This window comes from Phaenicophaeus curvirostris, chromosome 4 (assembly GCF_032191515.1).
Source record: "Phaenicophaeus curvirostris isolate KB17595 chromosome 4, BPBGC_Pcur_1.0, whole genome shotgun sequence".
NCBI lineage: Eukaryota > Metazoa > Chordata > Aves > Cuculiformes > Cuculidae > Phaenicophaeus > Phaenicophaeus curvirostris.
Window position 1 is genome coordinate 10,026,528 of NC_091395.1, and position 21,711 is coordinate 10,048,238.

Consider the following 21,711-nt stretch of genomic DNA (forward strand, 5'->3'; position numbering starts at 1 on the left):
CAATAGGCTCCATCTGTATATTAACATATGCACAGATAGTTCCTTCACAGGACTCATTAATATTTCATTTTCATAAATGAAATCTGTGATTCCTCAATCGGGACATTTAATTTCTTCAGTCAGAGATACATTTATGTAGAAATAGTTCCTTCATGTTCTTAAACAAGTATTTTCAACTAGTGAGTCACAAACATCAACCTACAAGTAGAATTGAACTTGACGGGTTTTAAACAGTGAGGTCTGCAAGTGATTTTGTGACATAGAACCACCAATAATCTTCTTCTTGGGATATTTTTGTGCGTATGTCTGACATTCTGTTATGTTTATATTATGACATTAAGTTATGTTTATTAAATAGTGTCCTCGACTTCTGAAGACTGGACAGTCACATTTTTATTTCATTGTTGAGGAGATAGGAGTAGTGGAAGAAGTTCTTAGGACATCTCTCTTTCTACTTATGTCTTCGCTCAGCATAATCTTTCATGTCTGTTAGCAGCCACTCACAACGCTGAAGCTTATATCTCTAGTTTCTTTTTCTCTCATGCTTGCAGGCATGGATCTCTTCTCCAATTGCACGGAGGAATGTAAAGCACTGGGCCACTCAGATCGGTGCTGGATGCCTTCCTTTGTTCCATCCGATGGACGCCAAGCTGCAGATTACCGCAGCAATCTGCATGTACCTGGCATGGACTCCGTTCCAGACACTGAAGTGTTTGAAACACCAGAAGCCCAGCCGGGGGCAGAAAGGTCCTTCTCCACCTTCGGCAAAGAGAAGGCCCTTCACAACACTCTGGAGAGGAAGGAGTTGGATGGACTGCTGTCTAATACACGAGCGCCTTACAAACCACCATATTTGAGTAAGTACTATTCGAAAAAGCTGTATCAAAATGTTCCCTTTGCGGGAATAAAAATTAGCTCTTTCTGCTATTTATGGTAGGAATAATACAGACACAATTTTAGGAGCAGTGGGAAAAAATGGCTTCTCTTGGTTTCAGGCACCACTGAAGAAGGCATTGTTCAATGCCTTTAAAAAAAGACAAAACCTTGACTGTTTTTAGCATGACATGACTGTCAACAACAAAAGTACCAGCTGATATTAGTGAGGGAGTTGTTCATTTTTTTTTCTCATGCTGGATTATTTTCAAAGTTCTCTTGGATAGATGGTTTAAGCATTGGCATTGTCAGGCGAACATTTTTTAATACTAAAATTAAATTGAGAGAACTGTCCTAGGGGCTTTATTTGATGATTAAGCAGTATCTTGTGAATAAACAGTATGTGTATTAATTTGAAGTAACTAGTCAATTAGATAACATTAAGGGTTTGGAAAGAAGAAGACAAACTTTTGCCTTCGGTCTAATCATCTTAGTCATCATAGTAATCTTACTAATCATCTTAATCATTGTAGCCTACCTAGTACTGACATTTGTCAGTGCTTCTCTGTGCTCTCTGTCTTGTTCCAAAATCTTGCCTCTTTCTTTAGTCACTCTTTGGCTGTGGTTGGATGGCAAGAAAGAGTGTGAGAGATCTCAAAAAGACCTTCCTAATTCCTTTTGGAGTCTGAACCAGTTGCAAAACCCTTGAGTAATACTTTGATCTAATATGTCTTTTCATTCTATTTATCAGCCTTCTGTATTTTATTAGAAACTGTAATCTCCTTGGCTTCAAGAGTTTATGATGTTTATCTCATCCAAATAAGCCAAAGACATTAACATTGCAATACCACCCTTTTTAAAGCAACAAAAGTCTTTTAGGACAGCGCATCAGGGGTAACAAAAAAATCTTACTGAATGGTATTTCTTTATTTTTATAAAGTATTTAGTTGTTCTGAGAGGTGCTGCTGCTTTGCTACAGATTAGTCTCAGCACAGACAGCTCAGTTCTCTCTTCTTTATTAGCTGGTCAGGTATTTCAGTGCTTCAGAGAGGTCTTTTTGCGCCTTCACTCTTTAGATTTGCTTGATTAGAAGCTTCTAAATTTGGATACTAATTCTAATAAGTGAAAGCGGTTTCTAAAAATCCTGTATTTAGACAATCAGCTTGTTTTGTGGAGGCTAATATCTCAGGTGTGAATCATCTGATCATGTTATAAAGACCAAGGTGAAATTTCACTTAGCTGTGACCTAAGGACTCATAACTGTCTTTCCCCAACTTGTCTTCCATCATTTACATCTAAGAAACATCCTTTAGTACTAAACTGTAATCTAGCAATGCTAATCATTTGTTAAAAATTTGAGTTTTGTAGCCCTGATGGTCTAATTACAGCAGAGTTCTGATACAGTGTGAGGATACAAATGATAATTACATCTGATGACATCACAATGCTATCTCTGTTCTGTTTTGTTGTAGCCCTGGGAGTTTTATTTCAAATAACAAAGAAATATTTTATTGATAGTTTGGAAGCTTTAAAGTTTATTCAGCTAACATAAGTAACATTGTTGAACAATGTGTTTACATATAGGAATTTGTTTACATTTTACTCTTTTCTAGCATAAGGACTTAAAAAGTCAGAGGTAAAATATTGGAAGTAAAGAATATAAATGGTTGGCATTATATAATTGACATTTGAGAATACATTATTAGTTTTGCCTTTTTTTCAAACCTCAAAGCTAAAATGGCTTTTTGTAGAACAACAGTAATAGCAGTAATATTTAGGATTTGTTTTCCCTTATTCAGTATTTTCTTTAGTAAGATTTTAGATTTTAATTGTGTAGCAAATAACAGTACAAAAAAAAAGAAACAATAGTTGTAGCAGCCACTAAATAATGTATTATTAAGAATGTATTCATTGAATAGGGCAAGAGGAATGAGAAGAATAATTTGATTGAGGAAGGAACTTAAGTTGAGCCACTGGATAATCGCAAATGTAATGAAAAGAAATTCAACTTTTTTAATGAAGATCATCTCAAAATCAGTTTGTTAGTAGAACGATCCTTTTAAAAGAAGTGATTAAAATGCATGAAACAGAACACACAAATTCAGGAAAATTACTGCATAAAAAACTGCAGCATGTATGAAAATGGCCATATGAAGAATCAGTAGCAAAGAAGCAGAAGTATATTGAAGAATACAAAAACTATTTGAACTTAAACGGCCTCTTAAAAAAAAAGAGATATTCTAAAGCAGAATTATCTGAAAAGATCATTGATTTCTAGCAAGCAAACTTCAGGATAGTAATAGTGGAGATAATAGTGACTTCTTAGAGCAAATAGCCCAAGGCATACAAATAACTATAGACAGTTTTCAAGATGTCAGGTGTAGTAAGCTAGGAGTCTCCTGAGCTGCAGTTAGTGAGGGCAAGGATGTTGCAGAGGTTATAAACTGTTTCTTTGCATTTCTGTTTACCAGAGGAGGGAAAGAGAAAGAATGACAGGTATATTTAGGGAGTCACCCATTCCAGGTAATGGTTTTGAATAAATGTGCAAGACTGAGTCGGAGAAAATGTTGAAAAATTGACGGAAACAAATAGGAAGAAGTCCATGGACTATATATGTCTTTAATTTTCAGTTTCTAACAAAAGCTGATAACCAAAGAATGTCTGAAGTTGTGTTTATCATTAAAAAAAGAGAAAATATTTTAAATTAGAGACCAGTGAGATACCTTAGCATAGGACATAAAATTGTAACTCAGGATTTTAGGAACAAGGTAGCTAACATCTGTCCAGGAAAATTTCACAGGAAGGTTGTCATTGTACTAGAATTTTGATAGACTGGATGGGAATTAATCAATAGTATTTAAACTGTCAAAAAAACTCTAACTGTATCTTCTATGTAGTAGAAGAAGCTACTAAATAAACAAGTGTTGTCACAGGGTAAAGCATTACCAGAATCTCTGTGCTTAAGAGAAAAATATCATAAGGTTGAAGGAACATTTTACCAGAAGCAAAGTTCCCCAAGTGTCTGTGTGAAAATCTGCGGAATTTAAAAAATCAATTATCCAGAAATGAAAATGAGAAAAAGGAGGTGGTATTTGCAGATGGCATAAAATGGTTTAGGTCAATTGAGTCTCTAATAGACTACGTGTGTCACGTTGTGCAGTGAGGCATGGTCCAGAAAACCCAGTCTTCTTCTGACCTAACTCACTCTGGAACTGAAAGCTGCAGAGTAGCATCAGCACAGTTGAATAGCTGAGTGAACGTATTGCATAAGCTGTGCTGTTAGCGCCTTGGGTACAAATGTAAACTGGTAGCCTTATGTAGAGTTTTCACCGTTTCGTATGAGTGTATCTGCTCAAGTTTGTGTCTGCTTGGTGATTCTTGCAGTGTGTTCCAATGAGTACATTCAGTGCAGAACCTTAGAAAAGATGCATGAGGAAGGCAATGTATATTATCCTGAGAAATTTGGACTCTTCTTGAGAAAAAAAGACCATGGAATAATTCCCTGAAAAGTGTCCCCAGATGTACAAAGCCAGCAAGAAGGAAACAAAATTCCAGGTTATAAAAAGGAATTGAAAATACTCTCCAGAAGTACTACAAAACCCTTATGCAAAACATATCACTATTTTGCTGTAGCTGGTCTATTCGTTCCATAGAAATACGTAGCATGACAGGGAAAATACAGAAAGTGTTTCCATGCAAAGTCATATCAAAAGCTTAGCACTAATTAATTTAGACAAGCTGTGATAGGGATATGAAGCAAGCAGGAGACTGCACAAAAACAGAGAAGGTAATCTGGGTGCTTTCATTTGCTGTTCTCAATAAAAAGAGAGCAGCAAGACAGCAAAACAATTGAAGAGCAACCAGGTCGTGAACTGATGAGATTATACACATTTGATAAAATGATACACATTTGACACAAATAATACAGTAATCTGTCAAACTTGATTGTGGAGTGTGATTGAAAGCAAAGGCTTAATAGTGGGGATTTGAGTGTTTGCTTCTTTGTTGTCTGAGGTTTAGGTCACTGCGTGGATAAGTGAAAACAGCAGCAGCTATATTACAAATTATAATGTAGGAAAAGAAATAAGTCCTCAAACTTGAAAGAGTTTCTTTATGTCTCGTTCCAAATTTTCACCTTATCAGTCTAAGCCATTGAACTTAATCATACACCAGTTTCCACATGAACATACATGTTCTGTATATTATTCTGAGCAGAATACACCAAAAGTACATATCTTTGTTCTCGAATAATATATTTGCAAGAATATATTCTTTACATATGTTTTAGGTATTTATTATGAATACAAATTAGAAAATTGTTATGGCATCAATAAATTGTAGGGATTTTGAAAAGTTTTCTCATGGAGTGACTCCAGGATTCTTTTAACTTGCATGTTCTTCTTACTGCATAATTTCTGCTTGCTTCTTCTTGTTCATCACTGCCTTTCTGCAAACAGTTAAGAAATTTTCGTTATGACTTGAGTGTTGCTAAAACATTAAAGACTTTCTGAACTTTACTGGATAAAATAAAGTAAGTGAAATAGCACTGGTGAGGAGAATAAAATGTAGCTTTTGAACAATTCCTATGATTTTTTAAATAGATTCTAATCATTTCTGTCTAATTTTTCTTTCAGTGGTGTTGATATTAGCCATTAGTTTTATAAGTATTTATATATAATTATATATAAATTATTTTTATAAATATTTTTACTGTAGTGACCAAAAACCCTATTACAAGAACAATACCATGTTGTACCAGAATCTGTAGGATATTAATAGAGACTGATCTTCACAATGAATACATGATCAGTCTGATTCTGATCTAGTTCTAATACTTTGGACCAGGTCCTAAGATAGCAATGGTGGGAATAGCACCACTGCATCCATCTCAGTAGTGGTTTGGTCTATAACTGATGATAAGAAGTAAGTTCCATGTTTTCTTATTTTTTTCTGTAGTTGTGGATGGTACTAAACTTGCATTTCTTCTAAAATGCTCAAGAGCTTTCCTGAAGTTACATACTGACGCTAGCAGTAGAATATTTTCTTTTCCTATTAAGAGATGAGGAAATTTGTAGTATATGAAAACAGTCAAACATTGCCATGATACCTTAACTTTCTATGTAGAAATGCTTATTTGTTCTAAAAAAATTACTTTCTATAGCTTAATCTACTTTGAAAGCAGGTTAAAATAAGTGCATAAAGGCACAATTTGCAGAACAGAATAACAGTGTTTATACAGAGACCTTCTAGAATAATAATTGTGTTCTAAAGTAGCCCCCTAATTAGCTCTGCAATATTTTCTGAATACACGCAAGCATCTTCACTTGATGAACCTCTATCATTATCATGGTAATTATTTGCAACACCATCAACATATTTTATGTATGAATCAGGATTTTATCATATTAGGTATGGTATATACATGGAGAATAAAAAAGTTGGTTTCTTCCCCAAAGAGCCAGCTACCTAAACAAGGTGAATTAGAAGGGAAAAAAATCCCTTTCTTTGGCTTAACTGTTTTGATTTCTGTGATACGGCTGCTTAGTATCAACACTACCTTTCATAGATGCACATAGGTCTAGGCTCACAGAGTGAAGTGATTTGCATGAGACTTCTTTGTATCACCCAAAAAATTTAAAGGTAATTTTGTCCTCACTCTGTGCCTCTGTTTCTTAGCCCGGAGAGCCATTGAGGCACTCTGCAGTTAGAACAGCAGTGAAGGTCTGTGTACAAGGAGGTAGATGGGCTTTGGACTGGGGACAAGTCACTGTGTTTATATTAAAGTTTAGATTTAGTACAAGGTTATCATTGTGCAGAATATTTTGTCACCACCTCAACTTGACTTATCCAAGTTGGTTAACAAAGAAAATCAAATAGCTCTCAAAAGTCTTTGTATGGTTGAATATTTAGGAATTGGACAATCAATTTATTTCAAATAAGCTACCACAAAGAACGGTTTAACTTACAGTCATTATCTATCTCCCTGAATTAGATTAGAACAAGTGACCTAGAGGAGAAAAATGTTCATGTCTTTATACTAGGGCAAGAAGTACCTCACAATCCTTTGCTTATTTTTCGAAGGAATAAAAACAAGTTTGTGTAAATATTTTGATTCAGTTAGGATCATAAAGGCATGTTTCTGTATGGCAGGATAAGTAACAACACTTTCTGCTACTGTTTAGTGTAAATATAAGAAAAGATATTTTAAACAATAAGTCTTTACTGTTTTGGAAAAGTTTGGAAAAAAAGAAGGCAATTACTTTTTCGTATATTTCATGAAGGAAGAAGTATTTTCTTTGGTTTTTGGTTTTTTTTTCCTTTAGTTACATCTCAGTTCTATAACTTATTTCTGTACTTTTATCAGAGCTGTGATAGACGTGGCATTTCCATTCACAGAAATAATAGCTATTTTGAATGGGACACTTGATTAATTTTGAAAAATGAGGCCTGTCTACAGTTGTGCTTTTAAAATTAGCCCACTGGTTTTCTAGTATGAGTCAGGCAAACGTGGCAGCTGTCTGATCCCTTGATTAGTCACTTTTAACATAATTTCTGATTTTTCACACATACTTTAAGTAAAAACACACATAAGTAAAAGCAAACAAATTAGCACCAGTAAGTTGCATTTACATGTTACAGTTCTTGGGGTAAGAAGAAAGCAAATATTGTAATGCTGGATTAAAAGAAAAAGAACAATAAGTTGCATTGAAATGCAATTTTTATTGGTATGAATAAACAGATTATATGTGCATAGTAAAAGTCTTGTTCCTTTGTGAATAGTGCAGTTTTGTGCTCAAAAAGAATGTTAAAATCGTATCTTTCAACTTTAAATCTCATCTGCATAGCTGAATATCTTGCATGTCCTGTCACAGACAGTGGATTTCTTCTTGTATATTCAGGAATTTATCTCTGGGACAGGATATAGCTCTCCTTTCTGCACAAATGAGAGAGATTTTGTACATGCAAAGTTGCTCAACAAAAATGGAGGCTGAGTTGAAAAGCCAACGTCTAATAATGCTAAGAAACCTAACTGAATACTTTTCTAAAAAGTCTAGTAGAGCATTCCCATTTTTGCTGTCTGAAATGATAAGAGATTTATTGACTCACACCTCAAGATTGCCACTTCAAAAAACCCGAAACCTGAAATAAAACTTAAGTAATTAATACTAATTAAATTATAATAAAGGGAGAGCAAGACTATTATGTATTTTTACTCATTATCGTAGGTACTCTACGATCTTGCATAAACCACTTACGATGATTCAGTGTTTAATGATTATTGCATAACTTCTGAAAGGTATTTTTATCTCACATTCTGGTTGGCATTCTTCATGTGAACGTATTCCTCTTGCAACTATTGCTCAAAGGATAGAACACTTACAGAGTGTTACTGCAATAATAGAGGGAAAATGGATAATTAAGAGAGCAAAATTAAGAAGTAGTATATAAGTATGCTTGGCTGTAGCCCAGTAAAACCTGTAAATTACATCATTGTTATCAATTTTTATGAAAATCACGAATATTAGAAAAAGAAATAAAAAGAATAATTTTAAAGCACAGGTGTTAGCAGTTATATTTAAATGCTGTTTACTTGAATTTCTTTATGTAACTGTGATCAAAGTTAGCAGTACCCTCTACTGTACGAAATACTGAATAAAAAAGTGCCCTTTTTTAGGATTACATAGCATCTTTTATCTTAGATGACTTTATAGCTCTTTGCAACTACAGTCCAGGAAAATAATTAAAGAAGTTAAAAAACCCTGAACTTGTACAACATTTATTTCAAAGAAAATGGTATTTTTCTTTGTCTTAAAAACATGACATTTCAGCTATTCGTCTTCTTCTAATATCTGTAAAAGTCTGTATTTGCCAGTTCTGAATGAAACATATAGAAGTCTTGTGTAGCTAACTGTCTCAGACTGGTGCTATATTTATTCATTTATGTCAATTTAGAGAGTGCTCATGTCTGCCGTGAATATACCATCTGTGGAGGTTTTTTTTTTTTAAATAATGAAATACCGTTTTCTGGATTCCTACTCTTTGAATATAAAAAGAACCAGCAGAAAGATTACTTGAAATTTTAGCAGTAATTTTTGAGATTACTGTGTTATGCTGGTTTAGAATTCCAAAATGCCTCTTGTCCTATAAATTTAAATCCTATGGCAAAAGTAACTTAACCACTTATGGACATGAGTCTCTTTGGAAAGCAATGAAATGTTTGCAGTTAAAATTTTCAAAGGCACTAATGTTATTCATTTTTCATAGGCAAATTCTATTCATTATGAATAAATGCTATTCTTAAATATACAAGCCTCCTTATCGTGACAGTCAGGAGCTGGAGAATGGAATGTGTGCCTAATCTTGGATCTATGTGCAGCAAAGTCTTCTCTCTGCTTGCCTCCCTCTGAGGAACTCCTTAGCCTGCATAGCAGAGGAATTTATTCTTATTTCTGTCTCTATTCCTGCACACAATAATTCTGATTTGCCACTGTCATTTCCACTGCTTTAATTTTTGAGGGCTTCCCTTCCATTTTTTATCCCTGACCAAAGGAGGATAAACAGGGAAAGCCATTTATGTAACATAATGAATAACCAGTTAAAGAAGGAACTGCATCTATTTATTGTGTTTGGGCAGGCACACTATAGGGACCGGTGTTGCTATTTATCTGGCAAGCCTGTAAACAGCTCTTTTTGTACACTAGCCACCAAGAAACCACAGTTTCATGTTAGCAGTAGGGTGACTGCTGCTGGGAAGCAGCTGTCAATATATTTAATTTGTTTTAGGAACATAGCATGGTGGAGTCAGAAGAGTGAAAAATGATGTATTTGGTACCTTCTTGTAAGACAGGAAGCAAGAGATACAGGCAATTAGAATATAATTTTTGCCTGCGATATCTAATAAGTTGTCAGGAGAGCTAAATATGATGATAGTAATCATTGTGGATTCACTGAAAACCCAAACTCTCCTATGATAACTTCTTCCTTTAGTAGGATAACGGTCTTTATTGGGTGAAGAAAATATTGTGGAAATGGGGAAGTAAATTTTTAGAAAAGTCTTCCTAAATTCAACCTGAAAATTATCTGCATGTATGAGTTGCAAGAATAAATCTGCATTTTTTGCATATACATGAATATATTTCATGTGTGTAAGTAATGTTGTTTTACATGACATTTTCACAGGTTATCAGGAGTACTGTGGATTAGAACAAAAAAAAAGTGGATGCAGAGTAGATTCACCAAAGAAGTTACGGGGATTTTAGCAAGTGACCCAAGTCCTCTGACTTTATCTGCATCATGGCTGCATTCAGCACTGGAAAAGGATTCATTATGAAACTGCTTGAATGCAATCTTTCTTTATTCACAAGGCATTTTATAGATGCTGATACTGTGGATTCATCTTATGTCAGAATAAAGTTCTGTCACTTTGTGACTTTCTTAGTTGCCTCTTTATGCTTTAAATTGACATCCATCTATTCTCAATTGGAATTTAGATGACAATTGAATGTGGCTGCACCCAGCTGTAGGTATTGATAGGAACTGAGATCTAAACAATTTCTTGCTTATAAATGAGATGCAGTAATAACTTTTTTTCCTGCTCTACTTAAGATAAAGTGCTGTGTGCTTTGTACTTGCAATATTCTTTATGTCCATCTAATTAATTAAACAGGATCCTTCCCAGCACTGGAATGTTATGGTCTGTTCTCTTATACTCTCTGACGTGCCTTTAGCCTGCGTCAGCTAGCTTTTTTCCCTAACGAGTTCTGGTTATGGTGCAGGTGTCATAATGTGGGCCAGGGACCATTTCTGAAAGCAGATTGAATATGGTCACGCTGTATGACCCCCATATATTTCCCAATGTGGCTGAGAAATTTTAATAATGCAGATATAAATTGTCCCATTCTGATAGTTTTAAATAACAAAGAATCGTCTTGGTCAAGTTTCACTCATGGATAGAAACTGAGCCCATGTTTTGAAAGGATTGTGAGAAGTTTATATGATAAACTTAAGTATGGTATCTTGATAAATTGGCAAGGACTTTCTGAAATCTGAGTGTATGCTGCTTTTTAAAACAATGTTAAGTACTGCGCTTTCAAAATGGAAAATGTTCATGAAAAGAGGAAGGACATGCATAGCAGATCGTGATGTCACCTCGTCCCTGTCAGGAGAGAGGTGTGGTGGGAAACACACTATGGCAAAGATAAATTGCATTGGAATACATAGTGTGATGCTAATGTAATACTGTAGTGCATGTTACCTTGTGTAACAACAAGTAAATTAAGTATTTCACCCCAAATCCAGCATGATTAATTTAGCACCTCTGGAGGCCACCAACCGGAGACTTGTACATGTTTGCTTTTCCCTTGAATCTATAGGGAACTTAGGCACTCAAGAGCAATTAGGAGGAATGGTTCATATCCTTCCTGTTCTCCTCAGGTCACTGGTAATTTTAAGTTACATTGTAGCCAGCCTTTAGTGTATTCTGGTTTTGTTGACTCTCAAACTGACATGTTAATTTTCAGGCTTGTCAGTTGAGAGATACGTATATTGAAGATTTCAGAAGAGTGCAATAAAATGGTGAATTTTAAAGAAAAAAAGGCATGGAGGAAGAAGAAAGTAAGATTGAGGAGAAGAAATGACTGTTGCATACAAATACATAAGCATTTTTTATGAAAAAAAGAAAAGAATCAAGTACTGGTATTATGAAAGATAGTATAAGAGTATTAGCTTGCAGCGAATTGGGAAGAGTGTGAACTTGCTACTAGAACATGTATGCAATTACAATAAATTGCTGATTAAAAATTTGGAAAAACTCTTAGGGGATATACTCTGTGATAAGTATGGCATATATCACCAATAATCAAGGGATTATTTAATTGGTCTTAATACAATACATGATTAAAAGAACTCTTGCAAAATAAAATATTCCATGATTCTCTGAATATAATGGTAGTGTCATTTATTATCTTTAGTGCTTTCAGGTAGATAATATGGTTATTATAGTACAGAAAGACAAAAATGCACTCCTTACTGTACCGTGTGAAAAAACTGGGTTTGGTATTTTTATGGTACATTATAGAATATAGCTTAGCGTTTTCTGTGCTGCATTGTAGTAACTACAAAGCATCATTTCTGTAGTAAATAATGGCAACCAGAGATAAATCAAATCTGACAGGTACTATGCCACTGGGCTGTTGCTGGCAGTGGAAAAAAAATGTCAGCATTTAGAACAGAAAATCAAATACACATAAAAGTATCTTATGTGCCACAGAAAATTTATGACTAAATCCAGGACTTGATTCAAAAGAAAATCCTTTCTAATCATATGTTTAATTTAAAGCACATGTTGATTAAGGTCGGTGCTTAAACTTAAGCCTTTGCTTGAGGATAGTCCTAAACAGAGAGAAATTTCATCTAGTGCTTACATAAACTGAGACTTGGGTACTTATTCTTAAGAACTAAAATGCTTTAATGGTTTGTGGTTTGGGATTTTTGGGGTTTTTTTTTTGGTTTTTTTTTGTTTGTTTGTTTTTTTCCAGAGGTCCAGCTAAGTTCAGGTAGAATTTAAGAGTCAGGGCACTCAATAGCACCAGAGGAACATTATTTCAGTCACTGTCATGATGTGTGAACTTTTTTATCAGGTATCCTTCTTGCCATACAAAAATATTTATGAAGGCATCTTGCAAACATTGAAAACATCTTTTAAGTATGTATTTTCTGATCTTGAAATGAAGCTAATAGAAGCAGCAATATGTGTCAGGAAGAAATTTAGTCAATAAACTTTTTTCAAAAAAGTCATAAGTGTTTAAGTTGTTTATATAGCATAGTTACTTGACACTACGTTCAAATTTGAAAAGGGGCACTTTTGTACTTAAGTGCAAAGGGCAAACCTTTTTACCTCTTTTCATGGAGTAAATAACACTGTTTTCCATATTCACTAGGTTATCATCAGCGCAGTGTCCACCACTGTCAAATTTTGACTTGGTGGGGAATTTCTGTTTCTGGAACCAGTTTAAGTGAATGTAGATGTGGAAATACATTCACTTAATGCAGGACAATAGGAAAAGACAATGTATGTGGTTACATTGCTTTGTGCGAAAAATAATCTTTTTGGCATAATCATCTTTGTTCCAGAAGATGTATTCTCAAAGGAAAGAAGGATTTTAAGGGTCTATTTCTTTGGCTAAAAGCAAGCCTGTTTCCAGAAAAGTTTCAGTACAACAATTACAAACTTTTGCGTTTTGGCCTACTTTATTTATTCACAGCCTGAAGACTTAATGCTCACATCTTTTTTTTTTTTGTCATTTCAGATGAGATCTAGGTAAATGTACACATCAGTCCACATGTTGCTTGTTTATTTCAGAAACAATATTTATGGGGTTTGGGTCTGCAGATCCCAGAAAGAACTTCCAGTCATACTGAATTCCAAGTCTTTATTAGGGACAAATTCTGCCTCAGTGCAGCTTACACATTCACATGTAGGAGCTTGTCCTGCCTTCCCTGTCTTGTCTGATGCTAGAAATGTACAGACAGAACGTGGTCTCACTTTTACTTAACCCCCTTGGTGGCCTGCAGGAGTCTACAGACATACACATAAGTACGTAAACAACAACCACGAGAGCAAATTGACTCTCTGATATTAAGGAAGAGTTGGCCTTATTTATTTATTTATTAATACAGAAGTAAGTATGTTTTCTCTTCCTTTTTTCAACTATTTGATATAATATAGAGTAAGGAAAACCACATTAATTGTGTAAAATGTAACATGGGCATCTGGAATGCAGGATATTTTGTCCATGCATGCTCTATAGGCTACAAATTTGAAGCCCCAAATCTCTTAACTAAAGCCTTGAAAGAAAAGAAAAAATAATTCCCCTTAAACTAATTCATGAGGAAAAGATATATGATAAAAAGTTTATTTTCATATTTGTGTACCACAGTTTATTCGACTGGATAAGACAATCTTTTTTTTATAATGCCATGAGTGGAATTTTCATAAAATATTATTAGCAGTGCTTTGAAAAAAACATCTTTAAGTAGTAGCTCATTAAAAAAAAAAAGACTTTAAAAAGACTTTATAGATTGCACAAGGTACTGAATTAACACCTGCAGTGACTGGAATACTTTTTTATCCACAGAACATGGGTGGCAGCAGAGTAATCCCCATCCTACATCCCCCAGCCCCAGCCCCAGCCGTGTGTCTCACCCTTTACCTGGATACACCACTACAAAGGGTGAGGGAGCTATGATAGTTTACTCTGCATTCCCATTCACTTGTTGACCTCTTTCCAAAAATATACTTGATGATAGCTGAACTAGGACTTCAGGTTAACTGAAACAGCTGGGTTGTTTCATATAGTATGCCTTCTACTACTACTTAAGTCCTGGTCTCTATTTAATTGGGCTGAGTTACAACAAGAGTGCTGAATTTGCAGTCTGTGGGTTGTCATAGAATTATCCATTCCTGGCACAGTCAAAACTAATGGGACTTAGGGAAGGGCAATAGTTCATCTGCTACAGTTAATGTATAGACTGTAAAGCAAACTGTAAAAATATAGAGTTAAAATTAATGATGCAAATTTAAAACCAATGTTGCCATAATGTATATGAATGTAATTAATTCCTTTTAAAATTATTGTTCACTACAAGTGGCAGGTATTCACTGTAAAGCCTGAATAACTGGGCTATTTCTGAGTAGAATGCAGGAGGTTACAGCCTCCCGTAATCTGTGCAGCAGTTGCAGTGTTGCCTGGGGACCACCTGATCTTCGTAAACGTGGCGTGGTGAGGCACACGTTTTTATTTTTTTTTATGGGAGACCCACAAGAAAAAGCTTAATGCATTGAGAGCTTTGTATAGAAGCCTGTATCGGGAAGCCCATATGAAGACAAATATTACTTCGATATTGTGCTAACTTATAGAATTAGGATCTGAAATAGAAAGATGACAGTTTAGACACTGACTTTCCCCCCTGTTCTCTGGTTACATAGATTTCTTTTAAGTAAAAGAGAGTTCTTAAAGTTGAAGTATCATCTTAAGTGAAGGGGGATCAGTGGTATTTCTGTAACAGCAGCAGCATGCCTGGCATTTGATATTCTTTGGAGATTTTATTATCTAGGGGTTCATTTGGATCTTGAGACTATTGGCACTTAGGGGAACTCTGCAGTCATTCTGTTACAGCAGATACAATACTGTGAGAGTTCGTGGAGCTCTTAAATTTAGTATGGAGTGAAAGTGACAGTAGTTACAAAAGGTATAGGATGTGTTTTCTTTTGCTACTTTCGTTGTCGGCTGTGGAGGGAAGCAGTGGGCCTTCTTGTGGGCCTAGTTAGTTTAGCTAGCAACATTAAGCAGGAGAAAATTTCTATTCAGAGAGTTTTCCAAGAGTCTTCCAAATTCAAGCAGTCCCTTGTCAGGTTTGCGAAAAGAGTAAAAATATATGGCTGTATTCATGGCTGTAAAGTAGTAGTCTGACATCAAGTTTGGATGCGTTGGGATGATTCAAAACAGGGTGAAAGATCTGTTAAAAAGACTAGTGCTTTACAGTATTTTCTGTTCATTTCTGATTTATCAGCTAGGAATAATCATTGCATGTTTTATTTTCTCTTTTCTATTTCTTGCACTAGTGTTTTTCATTTCTTTTTATGTTCATCTACCACTGATGCCTTTATGTGTCTCTTCAGTCTACACAGAACTAGTTTGCTGTGACTGGGAGGCGTACTGAGGAACAAATGAATCTTACATAGTTTTGCTGGGTTTTATTTCCAGTTTCTGTTGCAATTCCATATAAATTTTATTCCTTGAGCACTCTTAGTGTAATACTCAAAATCTTTGTTAAGGTCTCTGGGGAAGGATCAGTAGTTACTATAGTACAAATTGTGTACTCTAAGAATTTTGTTTGGAATACTTGTGATTCTTTAATATCTTATTCACCTTGAACTCTATTAGAATATATGGGCAAACAATGTAATTAACAGAATTACGAAACTGCTTGTCATTAAAACTTTCTTTCTGACTAGTACTTGTAGTCACACAGACTTGCAACTTCCCTATGCACTAGTTTGAGAGTTTGGTATAAGGGTTATGATAGGGATGAGTAAGAGAGCTGTGATCTCAGAGGAGATATTAGGCACCAGAAATTATGGTGTTCTTGTTCCAGCTCTTACACTGACTCTGATACTTCCATTTCTGTAGCACTTGCCATCTCTGGATCTCAAAGTGGATTATAAAGAATAGTGATTTAAACCTTCCTGCACCTCTAGGAGATGGGTAAGCAATGTTATTCCCATTTTACAGATGGAGAAATTGTGATACAGAGAGGCTCAGTGTTTCTTATTAAAGCTTATTCGTGAACATACATGCATGCACGCACACAGAGCCAGAAATAGATGTCAGAACTTTCATTGCCTTCTGTTTTAATTTAAGTCCATCCTCCTTTCCATTTAACCTCTCTGATTTATATTCCCCATCTGTAAAAAAGACGGAAAATGGTATAGACATGGAGAGATTTTCTTGCACATAAAATTCTCTGCAAATACAGAAAAAAATCCCATAGAGGACGAAAGTTGCCTTTGAAATCCAGTGCATCTTATGTGTTGGCAGGGGATATTTTGGGATTTGGGATAAGGTTTTTTGTATGTAGGGAGAGTTGTAGATGTTCTGCACCCATTGTGTAATATTTAGTTATTGCTATAAAGTAGCCTGATTCTGTAATATAAGCATATCAACTGAAGTTTAAACATTAAAAAGGCATTAGTTTACCTGGCAAAGGACTAGACACAGCCAGTAACTCAGTTTCTGTATTATCTGAAATAATAACGTAAACAGATTTTGCTGTGCACCTCAAGTGTCACATCAACAGTGCTCATGTACTGTGTCAGACCAGAATAGAAGGACAGTGTGCTGCTCGAAAGCAGCAGTTGCCCCAGTTGCAAACCTGTATAGATTTATCCCACGAAAGTCCTACTGTCTCTGTACTCCAGCATGAGTTCCTAAGTGGCAGGCAGCAATCTAGATTTCTCTACTTATGTATTTACAAGAGAACTGAAATTGTTAGTGAACTTTTAGAAGTTTTGAAGATCAAATATAAGTCTTGCTATTGTTATTACTGTTATTGGAATGATTGTTTCCTGTAATATTTAAAAAGATATTTTAAAAGATGTCTAGAAACTTGATTGATCTGATCATATACTGCATCAAGACATTCTACATTAATCAGAGGATTCTGATCTGATTAGTCTTAACTATAATGTAAAAAGCCTTGCAGAAGCTTTTAAATATCCTTTCTAATTCTGCTACTAATTTTCTACAGAAGTGACACATTCAAAACACAGTATATTAGATGTTTTCATTTTAATGTTTATAATGCATCTGGCAACTGTTTGTATGTGGGACAGATAACTTATATATAAATGTTTTTCACACTTTTCTGCATGCATCCTATGACATAGGCAGGCTAGATTAGGCAAACATACCATACCTATCCAAACATTTTCCTGTAAGTAACCTAACTTCCCTGTGATACATTTCATATGTTTACTGGTGAATATATATACTGAATAAATATGACTAATGTATATGTTTGTGTTAAATGGAATGGAGACTGGATGTTTTTGTGTGTCAGCATGAAAGCATCAACATGTATATATGGATGGCATGATTCAAAGATTCATTCTAAAGTTAAAATTCCTTTTTGTTTTAGTTTTAACACTTCATGCACAGAAATATACTGATTTTTCAGATAGGGATTTAAGGGAGTCGGAGCTAAAGTAAAACCTGATTTTATTGTTATAAGCTTTACTAAACAATAGTAATAATGATGATGATACTTCGGAAGTGAGTTAGTTCCTTGTCTCAACTTCACGTGTGACAGAGATCAGAGTTTAATCCAGGGTCTTACTGAAAGCTAGTACAAATCGTTTGTTACCTTTGCTCCCAATTACAGTTAAAATAGCCAGTGACTTGAGGTAATACAGCTACTGCAACTGGTGGATTAGGATATGGGTTTGCTAATGCATTGACCTTCTTCATCTGTGTAACACGAGTTAATTTCCAGCCTGACAGTAAGTGCTGAAATTTGAATTGTAGCACTAATGCACCATTTTTTCATCTCCATCAAACCAGACTAAAGGGCCACTTGGTGATGATGATAATGGTTCACTTTGAAAGAAAAGGAAAACCAGCTTCTGAATCTTTGGGGTATTCTAGATCTTGCTATAAATAATGAGATGAATAAGGAAAAAATAGGCTTGGAAATTCCAATAACGTTGAACCTGCAAGTGACTATTTGCCTTGTTCTTAAATTGATCCTGTATAGGCACATTGGAATACTTGCCATGACAAGTTAGACATAATAATAATACAGTATGTGAAGTTTGGTTTTCAGGCTATCAAGCCTCAAAAAGTCTTTTCTCTGAAAAGTGAATCACCATTAACCTGTTTGCTACAGTGGGAATTTTAAGCTACAGTTTGTGACAACTTTTGCTTGTTTCTCTACACTCTAAGAAATACCAAACCTAAGAACTGTTGGAGACGGATTTTTTATTTTTTTTTTTCTCTCAGAAGTGTCTTTCTTTCTTTCCTGCAGCACGGAAAAGGATATGCTAGTCACTTCTACAGGACTTACCTGAAGCAGCATGATTTGCACAAAAGTCGACCAACAAAAAGCATCAACTTTCAACTTCATTATCTTGGCCATCCAGTTCTGTGTAACTGAAGGATTTGTGTGCTGTTGGAGACATCATGGCCAACAATAGGACCTAATTGCTCTCAGCAGGCCTGAGAAATGAGTTGAAATGTGTAGAACTGTAGAAACTTCAGAGGCAACTGATCTTGCCTCTCTGATCAGTGTGTGCCTGTTTACAGCACTATATATCTTTCTCTCTCCAAAATGTCACTGAGCCCTTTAGATGTTTATATTCACCACAAGAAGCCAATCGTACGGATAAAAGAAATGTGCATTATAAATGCAATATCACTGTTTTAAACTTGACTGTTTTATATTATTTTTGTGTGATCAAGTGTTCCCCAAACTATTCCAACTTTACAAGAGAGATTGTGATCATGTTCTTTTCACGTGGGTCATAAAAATGTTGTTAATCTGAAGGCCCACAAAATTATCAAAGACATTCTGTAGTTTATACACCGTGTTGCAAAGTGTTTACTGTACTATTTCAAAGCTTCTAAATAAATATAAAATATATATATATTATATTATATATAATTTTCCGAAAAACGTGGTACAACTTAGTTGATTTTTAAATGGATTCATACAGTCTACACCATACACTAAAATGAGAAGGTAATTCAGGGTTCCTAAGCTATCCTTGCTAAAAACAAAAATAAAATAAACCTTTAATAGTACTTCCCCAATATTCATATTTTGGTCAATCCTGTTTTTCTTGTTTTAAAAAAAAAAAAAAGCTGTAAGCAACAACATTTTGTCTAAAAGCTGTAATGAATTTTCAATGCCAAAGATGCAGCTGTCAATATTACCAGAATGAGCGCTATGTACTATCAGAGGTATAAATCACTCTCCATTATTTTGATTATATTTCTATGGTTTTTAATTTGGAATCACAGAATCTTTTATAAGGCTCTATAAACTCACCTGTATATGTTGTTAAAAAGAACACTGGGTGTCTGTACATTTTGCAATGTAAGATATAATGTAAGTGAAGTTAAGTATTTTAAGAGAATCATCGCAGACTCATAAGTATGCATACATACACACGCACACAAACACACATGCACATCTCTCTGATGTAGTTTTGTGAAACTATACCAATATATTGCCTAAAAATATTTCTCTTGTGGCTAGGAATAGTTGTTGATAGAATTCAAATTACCAAGGCAAAGTATATGCCAAAATATTGACTCTTTTATCACAAAGGAGATTTGAAATTAGGAACATAGCACATACTCAGCTGACCCTTCTCCCACTGAAGCTAAAAAGGGGTTGGCTACCATCTTTGTTGGGAAAAGGATTAAGCCCTTCTACATAATCTTTATGTTCTGTAATAATTCTGTGGTCTGAAACAGTATCTTAGAGCGTTTCTTTTCTATGAAATATTGAAAAAGGTAAACTTTCAAAAGTAAAGTTTAAAATTACTTTCATGTCCATGGAGTTTAAGTACCATTTACTAAATGTAAAAATCTAGTAAAATGTTTTTTTCTTTTTTTTTCTTTTTGTATTGTGTTTTTTTCCCCACTGTATCTTAATATGTCAAATATTGAAAATGAATGAAGGAACACTGTGTTATCAACCAATGTCTTACCGAATTTGAACAAATTCTTAGCGATGATTCAATATTAAGACAAGAGAAAACCCTCTCATTGATCAAAGTGGAATTTGTATCATGCCGTTGTGTAGAAAACCTGATATCCCCACCAATGCTGCCAGAGAATGAATGTGTGAGAAGCTGATTTTAGCTACTGCTATGTCATAATAGAGTTTGAGTTTCTTCCTTTCATTATTTATATATATATACATATATATATAGACGGTTTCTATTAGATAGAAGTATATAAATCATCTGTATGGAAACCATCTGGCTATGAATCCAAACGACTCTTCTGATCAATTTGTGAGAGCTCTTTATACAAACAGCTACTGGAACAAACCCTGAAGTTATTAATTTAATACTCTGAACAAAAAGCAAAATGCTTGTTGAACACTTTTGAAGTGTACATTTAGCACATTTGTATACCTACAAAATATTTTGTGGGATCCTTTTTAAATGTGTGCATTATACAAAACAAAATCAAAAAAAGCACCAATAGCTATTGATTTGAGCAAACACAACAGCGAAATGTTTCTCTAGCTGTAGGTAGAGGGACTTTTATTCACCTATATGCTTTGCTAATTTTATTACAAAAAGCAGTGAAATATGGGACAAATATTTCATTTAAATGAGGGGTTTTTTAAGTCTTGTTTCTGCTTTTAAAGCAAGAAAGTGCTTGCCCTTCTTAGAACTGCTTTTTCTTTATTTCCAAGTATCTTTTTAATATTAGACATATACTGTAAATTAAGGTTGTTTTTAGACTTTGGGAGGAAGAGGAGATAATTTTCCTTTCTATTTAATGGACAGTTGAAGTGTTTTTATTCAATGAAAATGCCTTCATATTTTTCATGCCAATTTTGCTGAAAAAATTAACTTTACGACATACCCCATATCACATCATTCATTTCCATAACTGAACTCTTTCCATGAACTATGTATGTAATATCCATCCCCCAAGCTCTATGGTTGACTCAATGATCCAAGAGGTCTTTTTCAACCTGGTGATTCTATGATTCTATGAATTATTTTGTTTCTTTCTTTTTTTTTTTTAATGTTAAAAAATGTAGACATCAATCCATCCATTTACAGAAATCCTCTAGAGTTCATTGGGAGAGTACCAGAGGGAATAATGACAAGTTGCAGAACTGCTGAGGAGAAGGAAGTTTTTAAGTACTACGGCCTGGGATCCCAAAATAAAGACATAGCTTTTGCTGATTTCCCTAGCTCACTGTGAATTTCAGTCCCGATAACATTTGACAACGTGAGCTTTAGGACACATTAAGAAATGATGCATAGCTGCTGTGTCCCTAAAGGAGTGCTGAGAAACATTTTTGGCAGCACAGAGGCTCAACTTCTTCCATGTTTCTTTGTTTTAGAGGGGAAGATACCTGTTGCATCCAGCCAGCTCCCATTGACATTGACTTGTTCAGCATCTCCCATATATTTCATCATGCCACTAGGTGCCTATCTGCAGTGATAGGTATGTAAATGCCTTTAAACGTCAGCTTTTGTATTTGCCTCTTCATTAAGCATATGTGATACAAATGTCTAAGGACTCT

At 34.8% G+C, this 21,711-nt stretch overlaps 1 protein-coding gene across 6 annotated transcripts in view; it reads left to right on the top strand.

Annotated features, from left to right (window-relative positions):
• Positions 1–20,048, top strand: part of PCDH10 (protocadherin 10) — a 32,618-nt gene extending 12,570 nt beyond the window's left edge. Inside the window, exons 4-7 of one of the 6 annotated variants that reach the window (XM_069855236.1) lie at positions 528–857; positions 14,010–14,105; positions 16,065–16,139; positions 18,457–20,048. In XM_069855236.1, coding sequence (XP_069711337.1) covers positions 528–857; positions 14,010–14,105; positions 16,065–16,099 — 461 coding nt within the window. In that variant the 3' untranslated portion in view covers positions 16,100–16,139; positions 18,457–20,048. The remainder of the gene's footprint in view (positions 1–527; positions 858–14,009; positions 14,106–16,064; positions 16,140–18,456) is intronic. The other 5 variants (XM_069855237.1, XM_069855238.1, XM_069855239.1 and 2 more) reach the window with 5 other exon arrangements.
• Positions 20,049–21,711: the final 1,663 nt, after the last annotated feature.